We start from the raw sequence: 20,832 nt of genomic DNA, 5'->3' as shown, positions 1-20,832 counted from the left end.
AAAAGAAAGCAGTGAGAACCCTATGAATAAACCCATTAAAGACCCAAGCTGGAGGGACCGCAGACAAGCAGTCCAATCCACCACTTTACAGGTGAGGTCGAGAGAGGATAAAGGATCTGATCAAAGGCACAGCCAGCAGGTGGCAGAGTTGGGGACAGAGCCCAAACCTTTAGCCTTCCCAGCTCAATTTCATATTGCCAAATTGCCAATATAAATTCCCAAGACACCCAAGACCCGAATCCAGGAGGATCCGAAAGACCACATCTTTCTCTCATGCTTCACACACTGCTCTCATCCTGCCAACGTCTAGACACACAGGAAAAGGCCATGTTTAACCCCATCTCACCTTCACAGCTCAGGCAATTTACCTAAGTGTCCCTACCTAGTCTGTTTGAAAGATGAGTGTTAATAAGACCAAGCATTATTTTAAGGTAGCTCAGGTAAGCTTGCTATTTTTACACTTAAGCATCTTTCATGGGGGTTGGGGGAGAATTCAACCTTTCACAGCCTTATTTTCAGGTATCTGTCAGTCTCAGATATGCTTTTGCCTAGATGCAATCAGTGTGAGATTTCATAGAATGCCAAACCCTTGAAGTTAATTGCCCATGGTTGAACACTCTCTTTAGGCTGAAACACTGGAGTTCACCTAACCGATTCTCTGCTGTAATACGATGGGCTACTCCCAATGAGCTTAGCTTTGACTGAACCTCCTATTACCTCTAATGTATGCTATAACTTGGGATAACATAAAAATTAACTTCATTTTAGCTTGGGAGCCACCTAAATGTTAAGATTCTGTACTTCTATCTGAGGGAGCTTCAAAACATTCTTAAAAACATAGAATTAAAAGAGTGGAATTTTTCCAGGTACTGTTTGAGTCCCCCTCATGTAATCAGCTTTAACTCTGCCCCAGACCCTGGAGGTGAGGCCACAGACTTCAGCCTCGTCCATCCGTTTACCACAGTGCTTCCCACCTAGGCACACACAGACACAATGTAGCACATGAGAGTGAATGTACCAGGGTGCTGCCCTGTGACCACCCAGAGGACCCACATTTCTATACAACTTTAACTCACGTCTTGGAACGCTGGTGACATGGTGTGTTATGAGGTGGGCTGCTAACTGCGATGTCAGCCATTCAAAACTCCCAGCTAATCCCAGGCAGAAAGATGCGTCTTTCTATTCTTGTAAAGATTTACAGTCTGGAATGCCACTGGCGCAGACCCTGTCCTCTAGGGCCACTGAGTCAGAAGCACTTCAGTGAGTTTGGTTTTTAACTCACCGATACCATATCTCGGTGCCAAGTACACCGGCGGGGAGCTTCTGACTTACGCTTTCATTTTGAGACTAGAGAAATCAGGTCCTACTTCTGTTCTTAAACCTGTCCTTCTCTGTAGTCAAGGAAAGCCCTCTCAAAAACAGTCAATTCTGCTAAACCGAATCATGTTTCTAGATCCCCAAATCCACACCTAGGAGAACAAACCAGACCCCAAAGTAAATCTGGTAAAATATACCGTGTATGTATAAAGAAAGGCCCAACAACTGGTATACTGTTTTCCCAAATACATTAATGGTCATGTTGGAGATGAAAGCAAAAACTGGGCCCTCAACACCAGTATTCACAGGATCCTATCACGTGCCATGGGAGCCCTGGTTGCAAAATGGTTCAGTACTTGGCAGCTGCAAGGTCAGCAGTTTACACCCACCATCCTCTCCATGGGAGAAGCGATCTGGCCACCTGTATAGACTACAGCCTAGGAAACCCTGCAGGGCAGCCTTAGAATGTCTTAGAAGATGGCTATGAGCCTCAAAGGACTTGATGGTGTACCGTATCAACCACTATGTGCCATGCACTGAAGCAGTTTGTTATTAAAGGGAATATGTGTATGAATAGCCCAAGGAGCTCAGTCTGGCGGGAAAGATGGTCACCAACACTGGACACAAGGTAATTAAGACTATAGTATGCATAAAAACATATACCTTTGTTCCAGAAGTTATAAGGCAAAGAAGGTCCACAAAGGAGGGTACAAAAGAGACCGCTAAGTTAGCCCTGAGGACTCAGTGTTTGCCAAGGGGGCAAGGTAAAAATGAGAACTCCAAGCAGAGAAGACAAACTACACAAAGACACAGACAAGCAGGAGACAGCAAGGAGCACTCAGAGCACAGGAAGTCATCTGAACCCATTTGGACACCAGAGATGAGAATGCAAAGGAAAAGCCAGCCTCCTTTGGAACGCCACACTAAAATAAAATTAATCCTGGGAGTGATGGGGAATTGCATGATTATATTTGTGGTTGAGAAAAATGACCTTGAACTTAGTAAGGTGAACTTAGAAAACCTGATTAGTGATGATGGTCAGATGTAAAAGACAGCTTAGAGAGGGTAGGCCTTAATTTTATCAGTGGCTGCAGAGATGGAAAAGAGGTCAGATTTGGTTGCTGACTGGATATTATAGATGAACTATAAGGAGCCCTAATTTCTCCAAAGACAATAGTTTGAGCAATTAACAATAATAAGACTATTAACTAAGACAAACAATGCAGAAAGAACAGTTGGAATGGAGGTTTTGGATGCAAATCTGGCTTTGGAGAAGTTGAGATTGAGGTGCCTATGGAACATTTGGCACTAAAGGTTAAGTGTTGGGCTGCTAACCCCAAAGTTGACAGTTCAAACTCACTAGCTGTTCTTCTGAAGAAATGTGAGGCTATGTTCTCCCACAAAGATTTACAGCCTCAGAAACCCTGTGTAGCATCTCCATGAGTTGGCACTGGCTCAGTGGCAGTGGGTGGAATGGGACATGTAGGTACAGATGTCCATTAAGCAGCCAGAAATCTGGATGTGGACTTTAGAAGAGGCTGCTGGAGATCTAGATGAGGAGACTATTATGGTTCTGTGAGGTGTTCTGTTGTGGGAAGGAATGTGATTAGAGAGGGAACAAGGAAGAACTAGAAAGAAGAAAAACTAAACCGACACTGAAGATCCCGTTCTCTCTCAGAAGGGAGCTACACAAAGGTAACCCACGAGCAGCTACAAATGTTACCTGACTGCATATCCAAGGTGGCCTGCAATTTAGGAGGGCAGTAGATGGCATTTGCCGTGGTTCGAGCAGAGGTTAAGGCAGCTCGGGCTTTCGGTAGGTTGCTCAGAGCGTGGTATGTTTTGCTTTCTAAAAGTTGCACTTCCACCAAAAGGGCTTTGTCGTCCATCTTTTTCAACTCCCGCAGCAACTGAGAACCTGGGGATGGAAGATACAGACCCCGATATTAGCCACAATCCCTAGTACCTTAATCCTGTAGCATCATGCTTTCACCCTCAGAACACTTCAAATGAAGAAACTGTTTAACTCAAAAACAGGTTACCTATAAGGTCTCATGATAAAATTACATTTCTCACTAATATGTCCATCTTCAAAAAGAGAAATATAGGCCTCTTCAAAGGCTTCTATAGTCTACAGACAACACTGAAATGAAGAGGTTTAGAAATGCAATCCTATGGTTTACATGCAGTGTGACTCTCCAGTGGAACTAGTTCTCCAGTGCAGACTGAGAAGAGTATCAAACCAGAGACTCACATTTATAAAAATTCAAAGTGAATCATATGAGCCCCCAATAAAATGATTTAATAATAACAAAAAAATTCAAAGTGAATTAAAGGCTAAAGGTTAAGAGTTAAAACTATAAAGCTTTCAGAAAAAAAGACAAGAGTAAATCTTTGTGACTTTGGAATAGAAGCCAAGTTCAAAATGGTTTCTTAGGTATGAAACCAATAGTATAAACAACACAAATTGGGGGGAGGGGGGAGGCGATAAATGAGAGTGCATCAAAACCAGAATGTGCTTCAAGAGATACTACCTGGAAAGTGAAAAACTTCAGAATGTGGGAAACGTATTTGCAAATCACAGATCTAATAAGGGACATGTATCCAGAATAAGCAATAAAAAGACAACCCAATTAAAGAAATTAAAATTTGAAGTCACTGGGCTATGGAATGTTATGATATCTGTGTAAGAGCTCCCAATAAAATGATTTTTAAAAAGTTTTAAAAACAAAATACTCTGGCATGTTGGAACAACAACAAAAACCATAAAACAATAATTAGGAATGTGAATAATTCTCCAAATGTGGCACATCCATATAACAGAATAAAGGAGTGAAATAATAACAAATGTACAACATAAATGAACCTGGAAAACACTGTGCTAAGTGCAAGAAGTGGGTCACAACAGCCAACACACTGTGTAAGTTTGTTATGTGAAATTCCTAAAATCGACACATCTAGAGACATAGGTAGATTCATGGCTGCCTACAGTGAGGGGAAAGCTGTGGTTATGGGGTTGTTGGAATGATGAAAATTTATATATATATTTTTAATATGGAACGCTTCACGAATTTGCATGTCATCCTTGTGCAGGGGCCATGCTAATCTTCTCTGTATCGTTCCAATTTTAGTATATGTGCTGCCAAAGCGAGCACTGATGAAAATATTTTGAAATCACAGATAGTGATGGTAGTCACACAACTCTGAGAACAAACTGAAGACCACTAAATTGTATACTTTTAAACATTGAACTTTAAGGTTTGACTTCTATCTCAATGCTTGATTTAATGTACTATCGGGTTGAACCATAGGAAATACCATTTTAGCAAGATTTTTTTTAAAAATCAACTACTGGCAATTCCCCCAACTTCACAGATCATGAACTCCATGTTTTCTCCAACAGGGGCAAAGTCCAAATCTATTCATTAATAAAAACAAGCAGCAGGGTACTATTTGTGGGTGTTTAAAAAAGGGCTGCTAACAATTCTTCCCAATTCAGTCATGGCCAAGGATGCATAAGATGAATAGGTCCAAATGTTCAAAATGGGGGTGAACTGGAACAATAACCAGAATGGGAAATATCAGGAACAAAGTCCTGCTAGAAATTTAGTCACTCTCTTAGAAACAAGCACAGTGTACACACTGCATACAACCAAATCCCTTGCCCACTGGATTTTGAGCAGTTAGAAATAGTGGTGCTCTGCCCAAATAAAGCAAGGGACCAGCCATGTTGAATGTGTTTCACATTCTGTCATGCTGCCAATAATTCGATCTCCCACATCAGGCTCCTGAACGGCTCAGTACACCTCTTCCGAATTCCCCATTCAGGGTCTCCAGCTATAATTTTTCCAGTTCTAGGTTGCCCAAATTTCAAAAACTCTAGTTTGTTCCAGTTTTGCTTCGTCAGCCATCAATGAATAGTTCAAATTAGTTTTCAGCCCTGTGGGAAAGGGCACATAGGTTGGCCCACTTCTTCAATTCCCTCACTGCAGCTTCCATACATGTTTGTACTCAATTTCTGAATTTTAAAATAATAATTATTAATACAGTTAAGTGTAATAACCAGAGAAACATTTCTAATTTAAACTAGCTCTGACATTTGAGATTATATGAAAAATGAAGATAAACATTGACCAAAAAATCAGTATTACAAGGAGCTAAATATTACTGCTCAAACTGCAAGTGAATTTAAAAACTGACCCCTTTTGATCTCTGAACTTATCAACCCTAATCAATTTCCTAAACTTCCAAGTGGCATTTTCCCCTGATATGCTTGCGGAAAGACTTTAAAATTGTCACAGAAGTTGGAAAAATACAAATATTTATTGTGATTTATAAGAGTAACCAGACTCAAATTGTATTCAATTATCCCGTTAGGATTTCTTAATTCCTACCAGTTTACTTACCCAAATGCAATGCTTCCTGGTACCTCTTGGTATCAAAGTACAAAGACACCAGTCTTGCCTGGGAAAGAGAATAAGCATTGAATGATGAGAAGGGGGGCGGGGGGATCAAAGATTGACAGTCATAGAACTATTACTGTTGAATATACAACATGCTGAACTGAAGATCGCATAAAAAATTATCTGGGCCACAATACTATCTTCTATTATGGTCAGTGACTGACATGTTAGCTTTACCATTTTACTGCTTATTTCCCTAAACAAAACAGCAGGACTATCTCAAAATTACGACACAGGCAATTCTTAAGATGAGGACTACTCTCGATAATCTATGGGTGCCTGGGCAATACCAAGCTGTTAAAAATACTTTTGTTATGGATGGTATTACTTCACTCGCCCAGAGTCTGCCTAGTGCCTACAGACTTAAACTCAGCATTAATTCAGGCGTTCATGCATACCTCCAAAGCCTGGCGTAAGAAAGTTCTTTTCTCTGATTTGGCCCACTCGATGCACTCTAAACACAATTCAACCTGCAACAAAGGAAGACAGTACATACAACATTATGTCCTCAAATTCTTTCTACAAATCTTGCCATAGAAAACATACTACCTACTTAGCTCTTAGCAGATATACCTATCTTAATGGGTAACAATTCTATCTTAATGGAGAAACAATATGGCCTCTTACATATAAAATTCCTACGTGCTTATATTCTTTTAAAAAACAAACTCACCTTTGAGACTTCTCTTCCACCATCCAAGAGAGACCCAGAACTTTGAAGAACATATACAAGCTTCAAAAAGTTCATATAATTTTTGCACAAACTTTTGGAAATTCCCTTTATACTGCCCCGGAATAAAGATTTCTATGCTGGCTGATGAATTTTTAAAGCAGAAATGAGTCCCTGGTTATTTTGATAAAGTAATATAAACACACTGGTGATAACTAGGGGGAGAAATTCTCAGCCTAAGCGCAAACAGTCATGTCTCTAAAGTTGTGAGAAGCCTAGAAGGTCTAATTGCCGATTCCTCCTTCAGGTTCTAAGAAGTGCAGTGGATCGACTCATTATCCCCTTGTAGATCCAGCAATCCTAGCTTTGATTAAGGGAGTGAAGTGAAATAAGGAGCTTCCCAACTTTATTTAAAGGCACCCTTAACCTACAAATATATCTGGCACCCAAGCCACGATTAAGGTACAAAGAACTTAATTTTTTAAAGGAGTGCCCTTTACTAAGTGGCTTAGCATTTTATCAGGCACCCTTAACAGAGTACGAGGGCCTAAGTTAGTGGAAAAATTCCACCCTCTTGTAATTCCATTTCTGAATTGCTTGAAGCCCCTGGAACAAACTAAGTACTACAGACCTTATATCATTTATGTTATTGCAAGTCTGTATTAAGATTTCTAATCAGGGCATAAGACAAAGGAAATGAAAGTGAGATTTCTCAAAAAACTAATTGCTAGTACAAAGCTTTATTGCTACAAAATCACAAAAACCTTTCCTAGACAAAAATATCAAAACATGATGCTACTGTTCTATGACATATCCTCCATCTATTTCTTTCAGATTCTAAAGGGGGTGCTTCCATGTCTTTAACCTTTCCCCAGGGATTCTACACTCTTCAGTTTACACCACGTTAAAGGGCACTTTCTCCATCCTGAGGATACCAAATCGTGTTCCTTTTCAAAATCCCTTGAGTTTGGGGAACAAAAAGCCGTCTGAAGGGGCAAGATCAAGTTTGTGGGATGGAAAGGTAAAGTTTCCTAGTGAAATTTTTGTAGGATGGCCCTTGCTACCCTCACCGTAAGGTGCACCCTCGGGATGGGGAAATTTTTGTTGGTGCAACTTTTCTGATCTTTTTCTCACTGATACAGATTTCCATTTTCTTAAAAACTCCTTTATAAGCCACTGTGATTTTTCTGTGCTCTTCCTTAAAGTCTATCAAATTACTCCTTTAGGATCCCAAAAAACAGCTACCAGAACCGGCTTGAGTTGACTAGTGTCTTGAATTTTACTGGTCCAGCAGATCCCCTTGGGAGGGCTATTTTGATCAAAAAAAGTTTTTGTGGAAGGCATCCTAATGAAAGAACTGCTCTGTACTCATCTACTGATCACAGAGACACGGCTAAATATACCATGTCTGGAATAAACCCATGCACATAGGAATACTTTTTACTTACCCTCATATAACAGGTTGTTTTTTTTTAACAGGTTTTTATATACTCAATAATCATTAAGTGATATAAAGAAAGAAAATTGAAGCGTCAACTCAAAATTGGCAAGACCTTCTGTCCCTAGGTCCTAAGTCCAAGCTCAGTATATGCATTTATGACAGTCTTTGGTATTTAGAGGATGTCAGTAAGGGATTAAAGCAGTTTTATAACTTATCATTGGAGCCCCCTGGTGGCTACACCTCCAAGTTTAAACTCAACTGACAGCATACAAATTTTACTAAAAGACAGAATTTCTTAGAACTAAAAAATAAAATAAAAGCAATCAACCACAATTTCAGAGTTGAGTTCTGTTCTGAAAAGCCAAGCTCAAACTGAAATCTCTATTCATGAGATGACTGTAACTGAAAAGCTTTCATGAATGTTTTCAGCAAAAGAAAAAAGAATATAGACTACAAGCCCCACATGCCTTGCTTGGCTGGGTAAGAAATGTTCATCCTCACAAGTCACCCAGGGAACTTTTTCAACCTGTACAAAAATGAACGTCTGCGCTCTTGATTCAGAAACTTGGATTAGAACATAGTCCCAAATGTAGCAGGCCTACCACCCCTCTTCAGGAAAAGAAATGAAAAACTTTTCTACTAGAGCCCATAATCCAAGATGAAGTGTAGGAATCTGCTTTTGCAGCCTCCTCGGATCATTCCAGCATGCAAGGAATTCCCGCCCACTTTGGGAAAGTGCATGAAAACTGTGAACATGAGAACTCCTGCTTCCTCCATGTCCCTGATGGTCCAGATGTTAAAATACTGACTATTGCCCAAGGTCACAGAGCAGCATCTGTTGGGACCCCATCCCCATCTTTTCTTGCTAACTCAACCCAGCCAGTCAATCACAGCAAAACATTCTATAGTATGAGCTGCCTCGATCAATTTACAGGGGACAGTATTTCTATTATATATAGTTTTAAATTGGGGAAGCCAGCACCTCATTTCTAAGGAAATATTTCGAAAGGCCCTTGCTGCACAGCTATCTTGTATGAGTGGCTTAGTGCTTTGTTAATACTAACAATGACTATTGTTAGTATTACTAATACTAACAATAGACAAAAAGCCCATGCTTCTACAAGGTTTTACTACCTTCAAAAGCTTAATGTGATAAAAACGACATGTTTACATTTTAAGTCAAGACACTTTACCATTTTTTTTCATAATAGATGCAAGTACCTGCGGGAAAAATAATTCTTATTCCAAATCTGGCATTCTGTAGCACAAATTTCCTTATCCATTGAAACAACGATCCTAACATCATGATTTTGGTGTGAGCTTTCTCAGAAATGTGGGGCTGACCATACCAAGAAATGGCTTCCCACATGCCCCTCCCTCGCAGTCCCTGGGAGAAAATATTTCCCTAGAAGTCTCTGGAGGTTAAGATAAATTTTGGAAGCTACATTCACTATTGGCAAAGGTCTTATTCAACTTTTCTCTCATCCTCATTCTACTTCACCTTTCCCCGCCCCTTAGCAAGCACCCTCTCCTAACCCCCTACTCACACTGTGCCACACATAGGTCCTCCCTTTCCAGGCGCCACGGCTTACAGCTGGGATTTACCTAGTCCTACTTTAATTCAAAGCATAACAACGTTGGGAATGTGACTGTCCTACAACCATGACCTACAAGTCCCCAACTAGAAAAAGACCAGGAAATGCACTCCCTCACACTCCTAATGCCAAACTCAAAACACAAAACTTCTCTCAAAGAAATTCTTAAACTTCATAGTTCGCCTCCATCCTCAATACTGCTAAGACAGTGAGTGATCCACCATGACTCTCCTCAGTCATTTCCCATCGTTTAATCAAAGGATTTAAGAGAATCAACATCTTTTCAAGATAAGGACTATATTCAATTTCCCTAAGTCAGAGATCTTAAGTCATCTAGACAAAGGTCATAATAAAGCCCCATGATTACATCCCTATTCAATAAACTTAACTCTTAAACTCAACAAAGTATTTTCTTGGGATCTACCACGGGGAATGCATAACCCATAAATAGGTGAATCGATTCATTCCTTCAACAACTATTAATTCTGTAGCTTACCTTTAAGCTAGACGATGCTAAATGCTGGGAAGTGCTGGGGTACAGCAGGGAAGGACACAGTTATGCTACTACAACTAACATTCACGGAGGAACGATGTTCCACAAGTACATAAATCAATGAAGAAAAATAAAGCAGAGATCCAGTACTTTAGATATGGTGAACAAGAATGATCTCTGAGACAGTGAGATGTAAACAAAGAGCTGAAACAATGTGGAGAAAAAAGTCATTGGGTAGAAAAATGTCATTACCACCCAGAGCAACCTATAGCTATAATCTAAATCCCAACATTCTTTAACAAAATGGAAAAATTAGTCTCTAATTTCATATGCAAAGAGGCTTCAAACAGCTGAAGTATCAATGAAGAACAAAATATGAGGTCTGACACTTCCCAATCTCAGAAATTCCTAGGCAGCCATGGACATTTTACTTTCTGAGGCTGTTAAGTCTTTACAGGTGCAGAAAGCCTTGTCTGTCTCCTGCAGAGGGGCTGGTGGGTTCAAACTGCTGACCTTGTGGTGGGCAGCCCAACACCTAACCTTCTACTCCACCGGGGTTCTTATCCATCACACCTCCAGAGCTAAATAATTCATAGTTTTTATAATACAACCCACCTTAGCAACCTGACTTCCGGTACTCTACTAAGCATATGCCAAACCTGTCAATCATTTTGAGTAGCTGGCTGTTCTGGCTGTTAAATAAATAAATCTGCATGCTCCATCTGCCCATTTCCTCATGCTGTAACGTACCTTTTCATTGTCCAGACAGCCTGGTATTGGTATGACACACACAGACCAATGGAACAGGCTTGAGAACCCAGAATGCAATCCACTGAGCTACGGACAGCTCAGCTTCAACAAAGGAATGGTTTGGTTTGGTTTGGTTTGGTGTGGGTGCAAGAAAAGGCTGGAAGCTACAATTGAATGATTTAAAATGCAGAAAGTAAAGGTGATTGCAATGAAGAATTTGCTGCATGTAGGGGTGGGTTCAATCTTTCCAAAATAGGGAGAAATTTGCATAAACATTAAAGGACAAATAAGACTAGGAAGTAACCGGTGTGAGAGAGGTCCAAAATGAAAACAGGAGGAAAGCTAATGAAAGGAAGAAGAGTCCAGTGGATGGATGAGGTCAGCGAGGTACTCGTGTAATTGTACTACAAATGAGGACGGCACTGTGGTACTGTCAGGGTACATAGTGCTTCATCTGCGTTTGCATTACAGGACAGCGCAAATGTACACGAATTTTCGTTCAAGGCAGTAAAGTCAGAAATATAAATGTCCATGATTCAATGGGAGCTGTTGGTAGTTACGCGAAGATTGCAGAGGAAATAGAACTTGAGAAGGAACAACAGAAGGGCAAGTTACAGCATGAAGAAGTAAACAGAGATGAAACATCACCATTATTCAGCTAACAACCAGGCACCCAACATGGCTGACGGGTTTGGTATGCTAATAAGAGTACCAAAAGTCAGGTTGCTAGGATGGGTTATATTATTTTAAATTAAAAAAAAAAAAAACACACTATGGATTATTTAACTCTGGAAACGATGGAAAAGAGCCCCAGTGTAGTAATTTATGTGTTGAGCTGCTAGCCACGGGTCAGCAGTTAGAACCCAACAGCCACTCTGCAGGAGAAAGAGTATGCTTTCTGCTAAAGCATTATAGCCTTGGAAACCCACGGGGCAGTACTGCTCTGTCCTAGAGTTGCTATAAATCAGAAATGGATGCAATCAGTGGCAGTGAGTTTGGTTTGGTTTGGCAGGCAATGGCGGGCCACCGAGGGCTCAAGCTGGATAAGAAAGATGAAATACAATGCTCAGAGATCTACTTGGTAAGCAGTTGTGACAATGGTGGTCTACATTGCAGAACAAACCTTCTACAGAAGAAGTTAGGAACCAAGCAAGATGGTCACTCACTCACTGCCATCAAGTTGATTTAGAATCACTATGGCCTATACAACAGAGTAGAACTGCCCTGTGGGTTACCAAGACCACCAATCTTTACAGAAATAGAACGCCTCACCCCTTTCCCCCACAGAGTATCAGCAGTAGACAAACACACACAAAAGATAAAGAAGTAGACAATGAAGAAAGTTGAATGATTCAAACAGAATTTAGAACTGGTTGAAGATTTACTTATCTGGATAGTTTATAATTTACTCCCACCAAACAACTAAATCAGGTGAAAACTGGCTCTTGATAAACATTCAATTGCTAAATTTTTTTGGTTTTGTTTTTAATTTACTTACTAAAATGACACAATGCGCACGTGCACTTCCCACTTCTTTTTACCCAAGAGAAAGGAGGAAAAGTTCTCTGGCTGACAAAAATGTATGAGCAATGAACAATGGTAATGTGCAAACGCAGTAACAGGAGGGGCTAAGGAGACACAGAGCTACATGACAAAGGCCAGGAGACCCCTCTTGTCACTTAAAGGAGAACACTAAACTGTGACTGGGTAGACTTCCACAAGAGGAGCAGGAGGAGAACTGATCATTAAACAAACACAGTTCTAGCCACTGAGTCAGCTCTATGCTATGGGGAGGGGCAAATTTTTCTGCCCAAAGAGTTCCAACTAAATTGATTAGTTTCAAACGAACACTATCGGTCATCTCTTCATGAATACAAAGTATAAGGGATAAAAGTTGGATTTAAATAAGACCAACACTCCTAACAAAAACCCTGTTTTCTTTTAGTTCATATATACATAAAAGGCTCCACTAGGCAGAGCTTTCATATACGCACTATTCCTGCTAGACGAGCATGGAGCAACTCGCTCAGTTTGTGCGCCCAGTGGCATCGCCTGGGAAGGTTTTCTCTGGTCACTGAATTTTTATCATAAAAGCAGTTTCGTTTGAACCTCTTTTTTTGTGACGCTCGATGTAAGAGAACAGCACATGCCTGTGAAATTTTGTTTCCTGCTCGGGAAAAATACCGCAAAAACTATTGTGTTGAACACAGCTTACAAGGACAGCGTTATGGGAAAAACACAAGTGTACAAGTGATTTTCTCGTTTCGAAAGAGGTGAAATGACGATTAATGACAAACCTCCGATTCTGGACGTCCATCAACTTCCTGAACACACACAAAAGTCAACAAAATTTGTGCACTTGGACTCCAAGACCAACGATGGACCATTGAAGAGATGGGGAAGTTACCTGGACTATCTTGGAGCTCAGTTCGGTGAATTTTAATGGAAGATTTGGGAACGAGAAGGGTTGCTGCAAAATGTGTGCCTCATGTTCTGACTGACCAGGAAAGAGAGCTTCAAGTGGAAACATGCCGTGCTTTGAAAGAACTGCTCCAAAGTGACCCAGACTTTTTTCCCAAGGTCATTACTAGTGGTGATGAGTCTTAGTGCTATTCTTACAACCCAGAAAGCAAACATCCTTCAAGCCAGTAGAAGACACCACTGTGACCAAAAAAAGCTCAAGTGGAATCAAAGATGAAGAATATGCTCGATTGCTTTTTGATGCGAGGGGGATGGTTCAGTTCCTTCCACCATGTCAGACTGTTCATCAAGCTTTCTATTTAGAGGCTCTGAAAAGATAGCATAAGGGTGTGTGACCAAAAAAGGCCTGATTTGTGGCAGACCGGGACAGGTTTTGCCACCACGACAATGCACCTACTCACACAGCCATCTCGGTGCACCAGTTTTTGGCAAAAAACAGCATGCCTCTCTTGTCCCACGCACCTTACTCACCTGACCTCGCTCCGATGTCTTCCTTTTCTTTTTGTTTCTGTGAATGAAGAGGGACACGAAAGGGCAGCGATTTGATGACACAGAAGAGGTGAAGAAAAATATGAGGGAGGTGCCGTCAGCCATCGAAACAGATGAGTGTGAAAAATGTTTCCAAGAATGGAATCGCAGATTCGACAAATGTAATAGAGAGTACTTTGAAGGTGATATGTTTGTTTCATTAAAAAATTTAAATAGTTTTGGGGAAAAAATTTCTGGGTTTTTGTCGAGGACCTCCTCATAATACTGTTTCGACTCCAAAGGCAGCCATCTAAATACTGTGGGGTTTTTTGCTGCAAAAGGAAGCTTTATTGTTTTCATTTGGTCCCCGGCTTGGGGGATGGGCTCCAGGGTGGTGGCGCTGTGGCTGGCACGGGGGCGTTTCAGCAGAGGGGATAAGGCCAGCAGAGGGGAGGCAGAGGGCCCCTCTCAGGTGGCTCAGCATCGCAGGTTCCTAGTGGTGTTTGAGGGTGAGCCTCTCAAAGAGATCCTCGCCCAGCCCGGCCTGGGGGCTGGCCAGCCTGTGGAGGTTGGTCAGGTGGTCGCCCATCTTCTTGAGGAGTTTCACCTCCTGGTCTAGGGAGTGGTTCTCCAGAAAGTCACAAAGAAGGGGGTCAGCATGAGTGGACCCCACGGCATGCAAGTCCAGAAGGGCCTGGTTGACTGTTTTCTCCAGGGCTAGGGCAGCTTCCATGGCATCCAGGGTTCTACCCCACTCATCTTGGGACGGCTCCTGCACATCCTGGAAGAGGGCGCGGCTGGCCGCCGCACTGGTTCTGCAGTTTCAAGAGATGCTCGGCGCCTTGCGCTTCTCCTTCGCCAGCTTGTGGAAGAAGTGACCCACGTCTTCCAAGGCCACATCATCGCGGTCGAAAAAGGAGCCCAGAGAGAGGCAGGTGTCAGAGGCCCGCAGGTGCAGGTTGACCAGACGGTGGACGCCGGCCTCAGCGTCGGCGGAATCATTCTGATGGATCTGAGAGCTCATGATGCGTCGGTTTGGAGGTCGCCACACACCAAATAAGAGTGTTCGCTGGTCCCAAGAAGATGGTCCCGAAGTTACTTCCGGAGAGGAAACTGGAGCATGGCGGAAGGTTGGAGGCAGGCAGTCCCGGATCTGTTCCGTTCACACACTGTTGAAGCAAGACACAGATCCACGGGACCACAGGGCGAGCTCAGCCTAAATATTGTTTATCTTCTCCCTGGGGCACAGTTCTACTTGAAATGTTGTTAGGTGTCATCCAGTTGGCTCTGACTTACAGTGGCCATATGTACAACAGATCAGAAACACTGTCCACTCCTGCACCATCTTCCCGGTCAATGCAATGTTGGAGCCCACTGTTCCAGCAACTGTGTCCGTCCATCCCCTAGTCTTTCTCTTTGATGCTGAGCAGGATGCCCTTCTGCAGGGACTAATACCTCAAGATCACATGTTCAGAGTATGTGCGCTGAAGTCTCCGCACACTTGCCCCTAAGAACTTCGCTGGCTGTCCTCCTGCTGAGGCAGAATTCGGTTTTGTTTGTTTTTTTCCTGGAAGTCCGAGGCATGTTCAACATGCCTTGCCAACACCACACTTCAAACGCATCAAGTCTTCCTTACTCTTCCAATTCTCACATACATATGAGGTGATGTCAGATACTAAATGAATGTATAGTTCTATTAGACTTTTCTAAGTTCCATTATGATGTTAGACCAGACTTCAAAGAAACAAACAGGGCAGGAAACTACATTTTATAAAAAGACATTATTTTAAAGTGGGAACCATGAAATGCCTACTTACCCAAAAGGCTACTGTGACCTTTCATAACCATACTTTGAGTACAAGGAAAACAAAACAAAAAGTACAATTAGCAACTCCACCTGCAGCTCCAAATCCAACCCTTATACTATCTGACATTTCATACATTTAATACTATCTGACATTTATTGCCTGCCTTATTATTAAAATAAAATCCTCCCAAGTAGTGACTCTGTAGTTTTTAACTCTACTGTATCTCCCTTACCTATAAAAATGCTTAACACATGGCAAGCATTCGATGAATGTTGACCAGTATACCTGTAGAAAAGACAACTATATTCTTTCTACAACAGATTTCAATTAACAAAATACCTTTGCTTGAATCTGTCACTTTCAGCAGAATGTCTGAAATTTTGCTGTGTCTCCTTCTTGACAATTACAAAACAACAGTGTGTCTTTAAAAATGTGGGATGAGGCCAGTAAATCCAGACAAGTTCAAGGTCTAGGGTGAACTTGTGGAGGACAGGGACTGGAACACCAGAGTCACTTTCACACACGAGACACACACAGACAGCTGCTCACCCCTAATAACGGCATATACGAAGTACAAAACATGCAAGAAGGGATGTCGCAAGACTAAATTGGTCCTCACAAGGAGCTCTGTGACACAGGATGAAAGGTTCCACAGACACGGACAACAAAGGTATGGCAATACAATACCTCAAAGACAAGAATCAGTTTGTGACCCTGATGTAATGAGGATTCCAGGGACCACTGACAATCTCCACTTACAAAGCAAAGCATGGAACAGACCCAAAGTATCAAGTGCCCTGGAACAAAGAGAAACTGACATGCTAAGTGCTGAGCTGTCTTCCCCGCCGTCCCTTCTGCATTCGGTCCACAGCGCAGGCAGGCATTTCTTTCACGGAAACAAACCTTTCCCCAGATTGTCTAGCTCTGTGATTAAAGTGGCTCACCTCTTGCCCTGTAGCTGCTTCCATATCAAGAAACAGGTCAAGAAGAGAGCGGACCAGACGAGCTGCTTTAGCCTTGCTGATGGAATTCAAGAAGGGTCGTACATATTTGAGGAGTCCTCCAAGTTCTGTGCGGACGAGAATTCAAACAGGAAAAAATATACATCACTGGGAGGGCCAAAACTCACATTAAGAAAAACCAACCCAAGATACTAAAGCCAGTCCTTGTCACTGGAATCCGTCTAAATGCAACTATCAAAAGGAGTCGAAAGCATTCTCAGTAGGTAAAGCTTAGAATCATAGTACTACATAATAAATTTGTACCCTATTTTCCACTCAGCTAATGAATTATGATCAAGACTCTTGGAAAAATGCAAGACTCTGGCTCAGGTATCCATCTTAATGAAAGACAAATAGCAAAGTACTCATGCTCTCAGAAAGCAATTTTCTAGAACATGAAATGTGTTTTGTCCCTGCCTACCTCGGACAAAATCATTCCCACCCCCAGCCCCATCTCCCACCCACCCCACCCCACCACAAATACGATAAGGCTAGGGAGGTGTCTTTTGTTCTTCCCTTCCCATGTCCAACAGTGCGAGGTGACCAATCCCAAGTGCTTGCTCCTTCTTTCCTGCAGTACTCACCAGTTAGTGCCAGCACTTTCCTAACTCTACGTTTCACATGCTCTTTTAAAACCCCTCACTGATCTACAAAATCTAACTCTTTAACTGTGACCAAAAGATGTCCACGACAGCTTTTCCCCTGAAGAAGAAAAAAGGGTGCACGGAAACTCAAAGAGCATCTTAGGGACAAAGTTAAACTAGAGCTTGTCAAAGAGTGAAAATGAGAAAACGTATTTTCTCAAAATGAAAAAATAACTACACACGTACCTTAGTTAAAATTACCTTGGTGCCACTGCCTGTTTAATATTCTCCACCCTTCTGATAAGTCTAATTCAGGGCAGGCAAACCTCACCCTCCTGATGACATTAATGCAGGGTCGCAAAACTCTCCTTTGCCTCAGTAGTGTCAGAGGGTACATGGGGCTGTAAAGATGCTGAAGAACTTCACACAGAGTGAAAACGTTCATCATTCCTTTTATTCCTTAGTATGAACCTCTGATTCCCACCATCTAAGATTTTCCCCATCTGCCATGCATCCACCTCTATACAGACACGCAAACTCACAGAGACGGCGTATCAGACCTTCCAGTCTATATATACAACACAGGGTAACATTTTAGGTTCAGCTAAATCTGCCATGCTAACACCAGTCTACAGTGATTTCTCCCCCTCAAATTCCTTCCAAATTTATGCAAATTTCAATTATATTACATAATCATAGATTTCAAAAAGTCCAGTGCAATGCCCCTTTTCCTCCCATATTTCCCACTATGCTGGGACAACTCCTAGTGAGGGAAATGTTCAGAAAACTGCCTATTCCTTTTCTGGCCAAACTAAATTGCTATTTTTTGAAATACAAATCAATACTCTCCTTTCAAATGGCTTCAAGTAGTAAAAGATAACTAACGTTTACATCTCCTTAACTTTCCCTTTTTCCAAGTTAAACATCTTTACCCATTCAATGGTTCTCCAGTATCCTGAGTTTCATAGATTCCTAATCAAGCTTGCTTCTTCTGAACAAACTCTAGCTTCCAAAGGAACCTCTTAAACATGGTACTCAGAACTGAAAACCAATGCTCCGGGCAGGGTCTGGCCAGCAGAGTATGAGGCTCCACATGTAACACAGACAGCACATCTAGTTTTTTCTAATAGCATTCTTTGTTAAGTATTTTTGTGCAGAAACTAATGTCAAGACGAGTCCCCAAGGAGAGGACTAAGACATGTGGAAACATGTGACCTTAATGACCCCACTGCTTTCTTGATTAAAGTCTCCTTATCAAATCACCTGTCCCAGAATTTTACTGTAGATCACCAGTTTGCAATGTTTGGAATCTTTTTTTCCACTAGCATTTGAAAAGTAGACTGTCAATCCTCAGTATCCTCATACCGCTTAACCCTCCATGAATTTTCACAAAACACCAAGACTTTATAATCTGCTAGATCCATGCTGTTCACATTCGAAGACGGTTGTCAGAGCCTAGAGATTTGAACTTAGAGACTCTCTGCTCTCTTCTCTCACCTACCTTGGTGTTGATTTGCTTTTGGATATTATTTCTATCTTTTTCAGTTTGAAAACCATTTTCCTTCTCAGAAAAGGCATATGGGAAACATGAGCAAAGCAGTCCTGCCTTTCTCTCCAGCATCTACCGGCATGACAATTATTTTCTCCAAGCACTGAGTCTTATTCTTCTTAGTTCAACCTCTTAATTTCCTTTTTTTTTTTAAATAATTTACTTGATTTTGTGTTTGTTATTACTTTATATTCTTTCTGGGTTATTATAATTGGTTTGTTTTCAGTTTCATATGTAAGGAGTTTGTGTATATGTGCTTCATTCCCTTAAAATCATGCTGACATCTTCCACCTGTTCTGACTGAGCTTCTCCACAGCAATACGCCGTGTTTCCTTTCACAAACCTTCCTGAACTCAACATATTCCTCTAAAGCAGCGGTTCTCAACCTGTAGGTCATGACCCCTTTGTGGGTTGAACGACCCTTTCACAGGGGTCGCCCGATTCATAACAGTAGCAAAAGCAGAGTGATGAAGTTCCAATGAAAATAATTTTATGGTTGGGGGGGGTCACCACAACATGAGGAACTGTATTAAAGGGTTGTGGCATTAGGAAGGTTGAGAACCACCGTTCTAAAGAGTCTGATGGTATGAAATCTGCAGATCCTAAGCCTACAAATTACATCCAATCAATCAGTGTTAACACGTCAGCTATTGTCTTATTCCCTAATTCAGATGAATATTTTTAATCAGGGACCTTTATCTTAAATTTCTGGAGCAAACTAGTTAGGCCAGTGGTAGCACAGTGATTAAGTGCTCAGCTGCTGACCAAAAGGTCAGTGGATGGAACCCACTGGAAGCTCCACAGCAGAAAGATGTGGCCCTGCTCCCATTGATCACAGCCTTGAGAATCCTACAGGATCACTGTGAATAGAAACTGACTCTCAAGCATATATTAAAGTACAATGAAAAGAGCTCAAAAGTCAAAGGAAACAAACATACACCTATCAATTATTGACAGCAAAGATAGGTTAGTGAATGAACCTAAACCCAAGATTCCCTTAAGACTTCTAGTTTAGGTAGCACATTCCATCTACCTTCGTCAAACTCTCTTAGAAAACAGTGATATGCAACCTGGAGTAGACTTTAGAAAACCCTGTAACTCATCTCACTCTTCACAATTCTAATAGTACACAGCTAAACTTCTCTGGTATTGGTCACAAGGGGGTAGAAAGGAATAGAGAAAATAAGCAGGAAATCAAAATCTCATGCACAACACTAACATTTGAAGCAAAGCAGAGACTTGGAAATTTCAACAGTGAAAAACATCTTAAATAATAAAAATTAAAAATCAATCTTAAAATAGTTTTACAATTCTTTCAGAAAATGTACCTTATTAATTTTATTTTGAATGAATTGTCAAAACTGTCCTGCAACACTCTCCACCCCCAAGCTCATACTGACAGGAATCCACAGCATGTGATATAGGAAGGCAGACAGTCTAAAAAGCGCCACTAAAGATGCAATAATAATTTATAAATTATCAAGGGTGCATGGGGGAGAGGGGAGGAGGAAGGGAGGGGGAGGGGAAAAAAGGAAAATGAGCTGATTCCGGGAACCCAAGAGGAAAGCGAATTTTGGGGATAATGAGGGCAACAAATGTATAGATGTGCTTTACAAAATTGATCTATGTATTGTGATGAATTGTATGAGCCCCAATAAATTGATTAAAAAAAAAAAAGCACCACTGATAACCCAATCGAAAAGTGGTTAACTATAAGGGGGCAGTTACCAATATGCCACGAGGCCATGGCCTCTGAAGCAGAACTGTGTGAGGGTCAATCCTGAGTCTACCATTTACTAACTGACCTTGAGTAAGTTAACTTTTCTGTGCTCAGTTTCCTCATGTCTAAAAACCTAATATCTACATCATCAACTTAAAGATTCAGTTAAACAATGGTTGTGCTTAAAATAGTAACTGCTTCAAAGTAAGCGTGCAAACATAGGTATGATTTTGCTTGTCACTGATATTTTCAAATAATGTTTTAAGTAAGATAAGATACAAGTTCCCCCTCACTGACCCATGGCCCTGCAGGGGACAACACCAGTGACACAGTGTGAGAACTGCACCTGATCTGACCCCGCCACACTGAGGCAAAGCACTGGGGGAGTGCAGCGGAACAGCAGGGGAGGGGAGTAGCAAGATCCCCAGGGAATGATGAGGGTGGACATTGGAGACAGGGCATGGTGCCCCAACAGGCTAGACTGGAAAACAC

The 20,832-nt window shown here is 41.5% G+C and overlaps 1 protein-coding gene and 1 non-coding gene across 3 annotated transcripts in view; both read right to left on the bottom strand.

Annotated features, from left to right (window-relative positions):
• Positions 1-20,832, bottom strand: part of PSMD11 (proteasome 26S subunit, non-ATPase 11) — a 35,105-nt gene that overhangs the window by 7,066 nt on the left and 7,207 nt on the right. For both annotated transcript variants that reach the window (XM_004706955.4, XM_045299746.1), the window contains exons 3-6: positions 16,431-16,555; positions 6,179-6,250; positions 5,724-5,781; positions 3,041-3,235 (exon numbers count right to left, since the gene is read on the bottom strand). In XM_004706955.4, coding sequence (XP_004707012.1) covers positions 3,041-3,235; positions 5,724-5,781; positions 6,179-6,250; positions 16,431-16,555 — 450 coding nt within the window. The remainder of the gene's footprint in view (positions 1-3,040; positions 3,236-5,723; positions 5,782-6,178; positions 6,251-16,430; positions 16,556-20,832) is intronic.
• LOC115873013 lies at positions 4,366-4,472 on the bottom strand. The gene has a single exon (XR_004048188.1). It is a non-coding gene; the product is annotated as a U6 spliceosomal RNA (small nuclear RNA).

Source organism: Echinops telfairi, unplaced genomic scaffold (genome assembly GCF_000313985.2).
Source record: "Echinops telfairi isolate 266 unplaced genomic scaffold, ASM31398v2 ScPeMD7_7458;HRSCAF=8496, whole genome shotgun sequence".
Taxonomy (NCBI): domain Eukaryota; kingdom Metazoa; phylum Chordata; class Mammalia; order Afrosoricida; family Tenrecidae; genus Echinops; species Echinops telfairi.
Note: the sequence above shows the minus strand (reverse complement) of the source record. Positions and strands in the feature narration are given on the sequence as shown.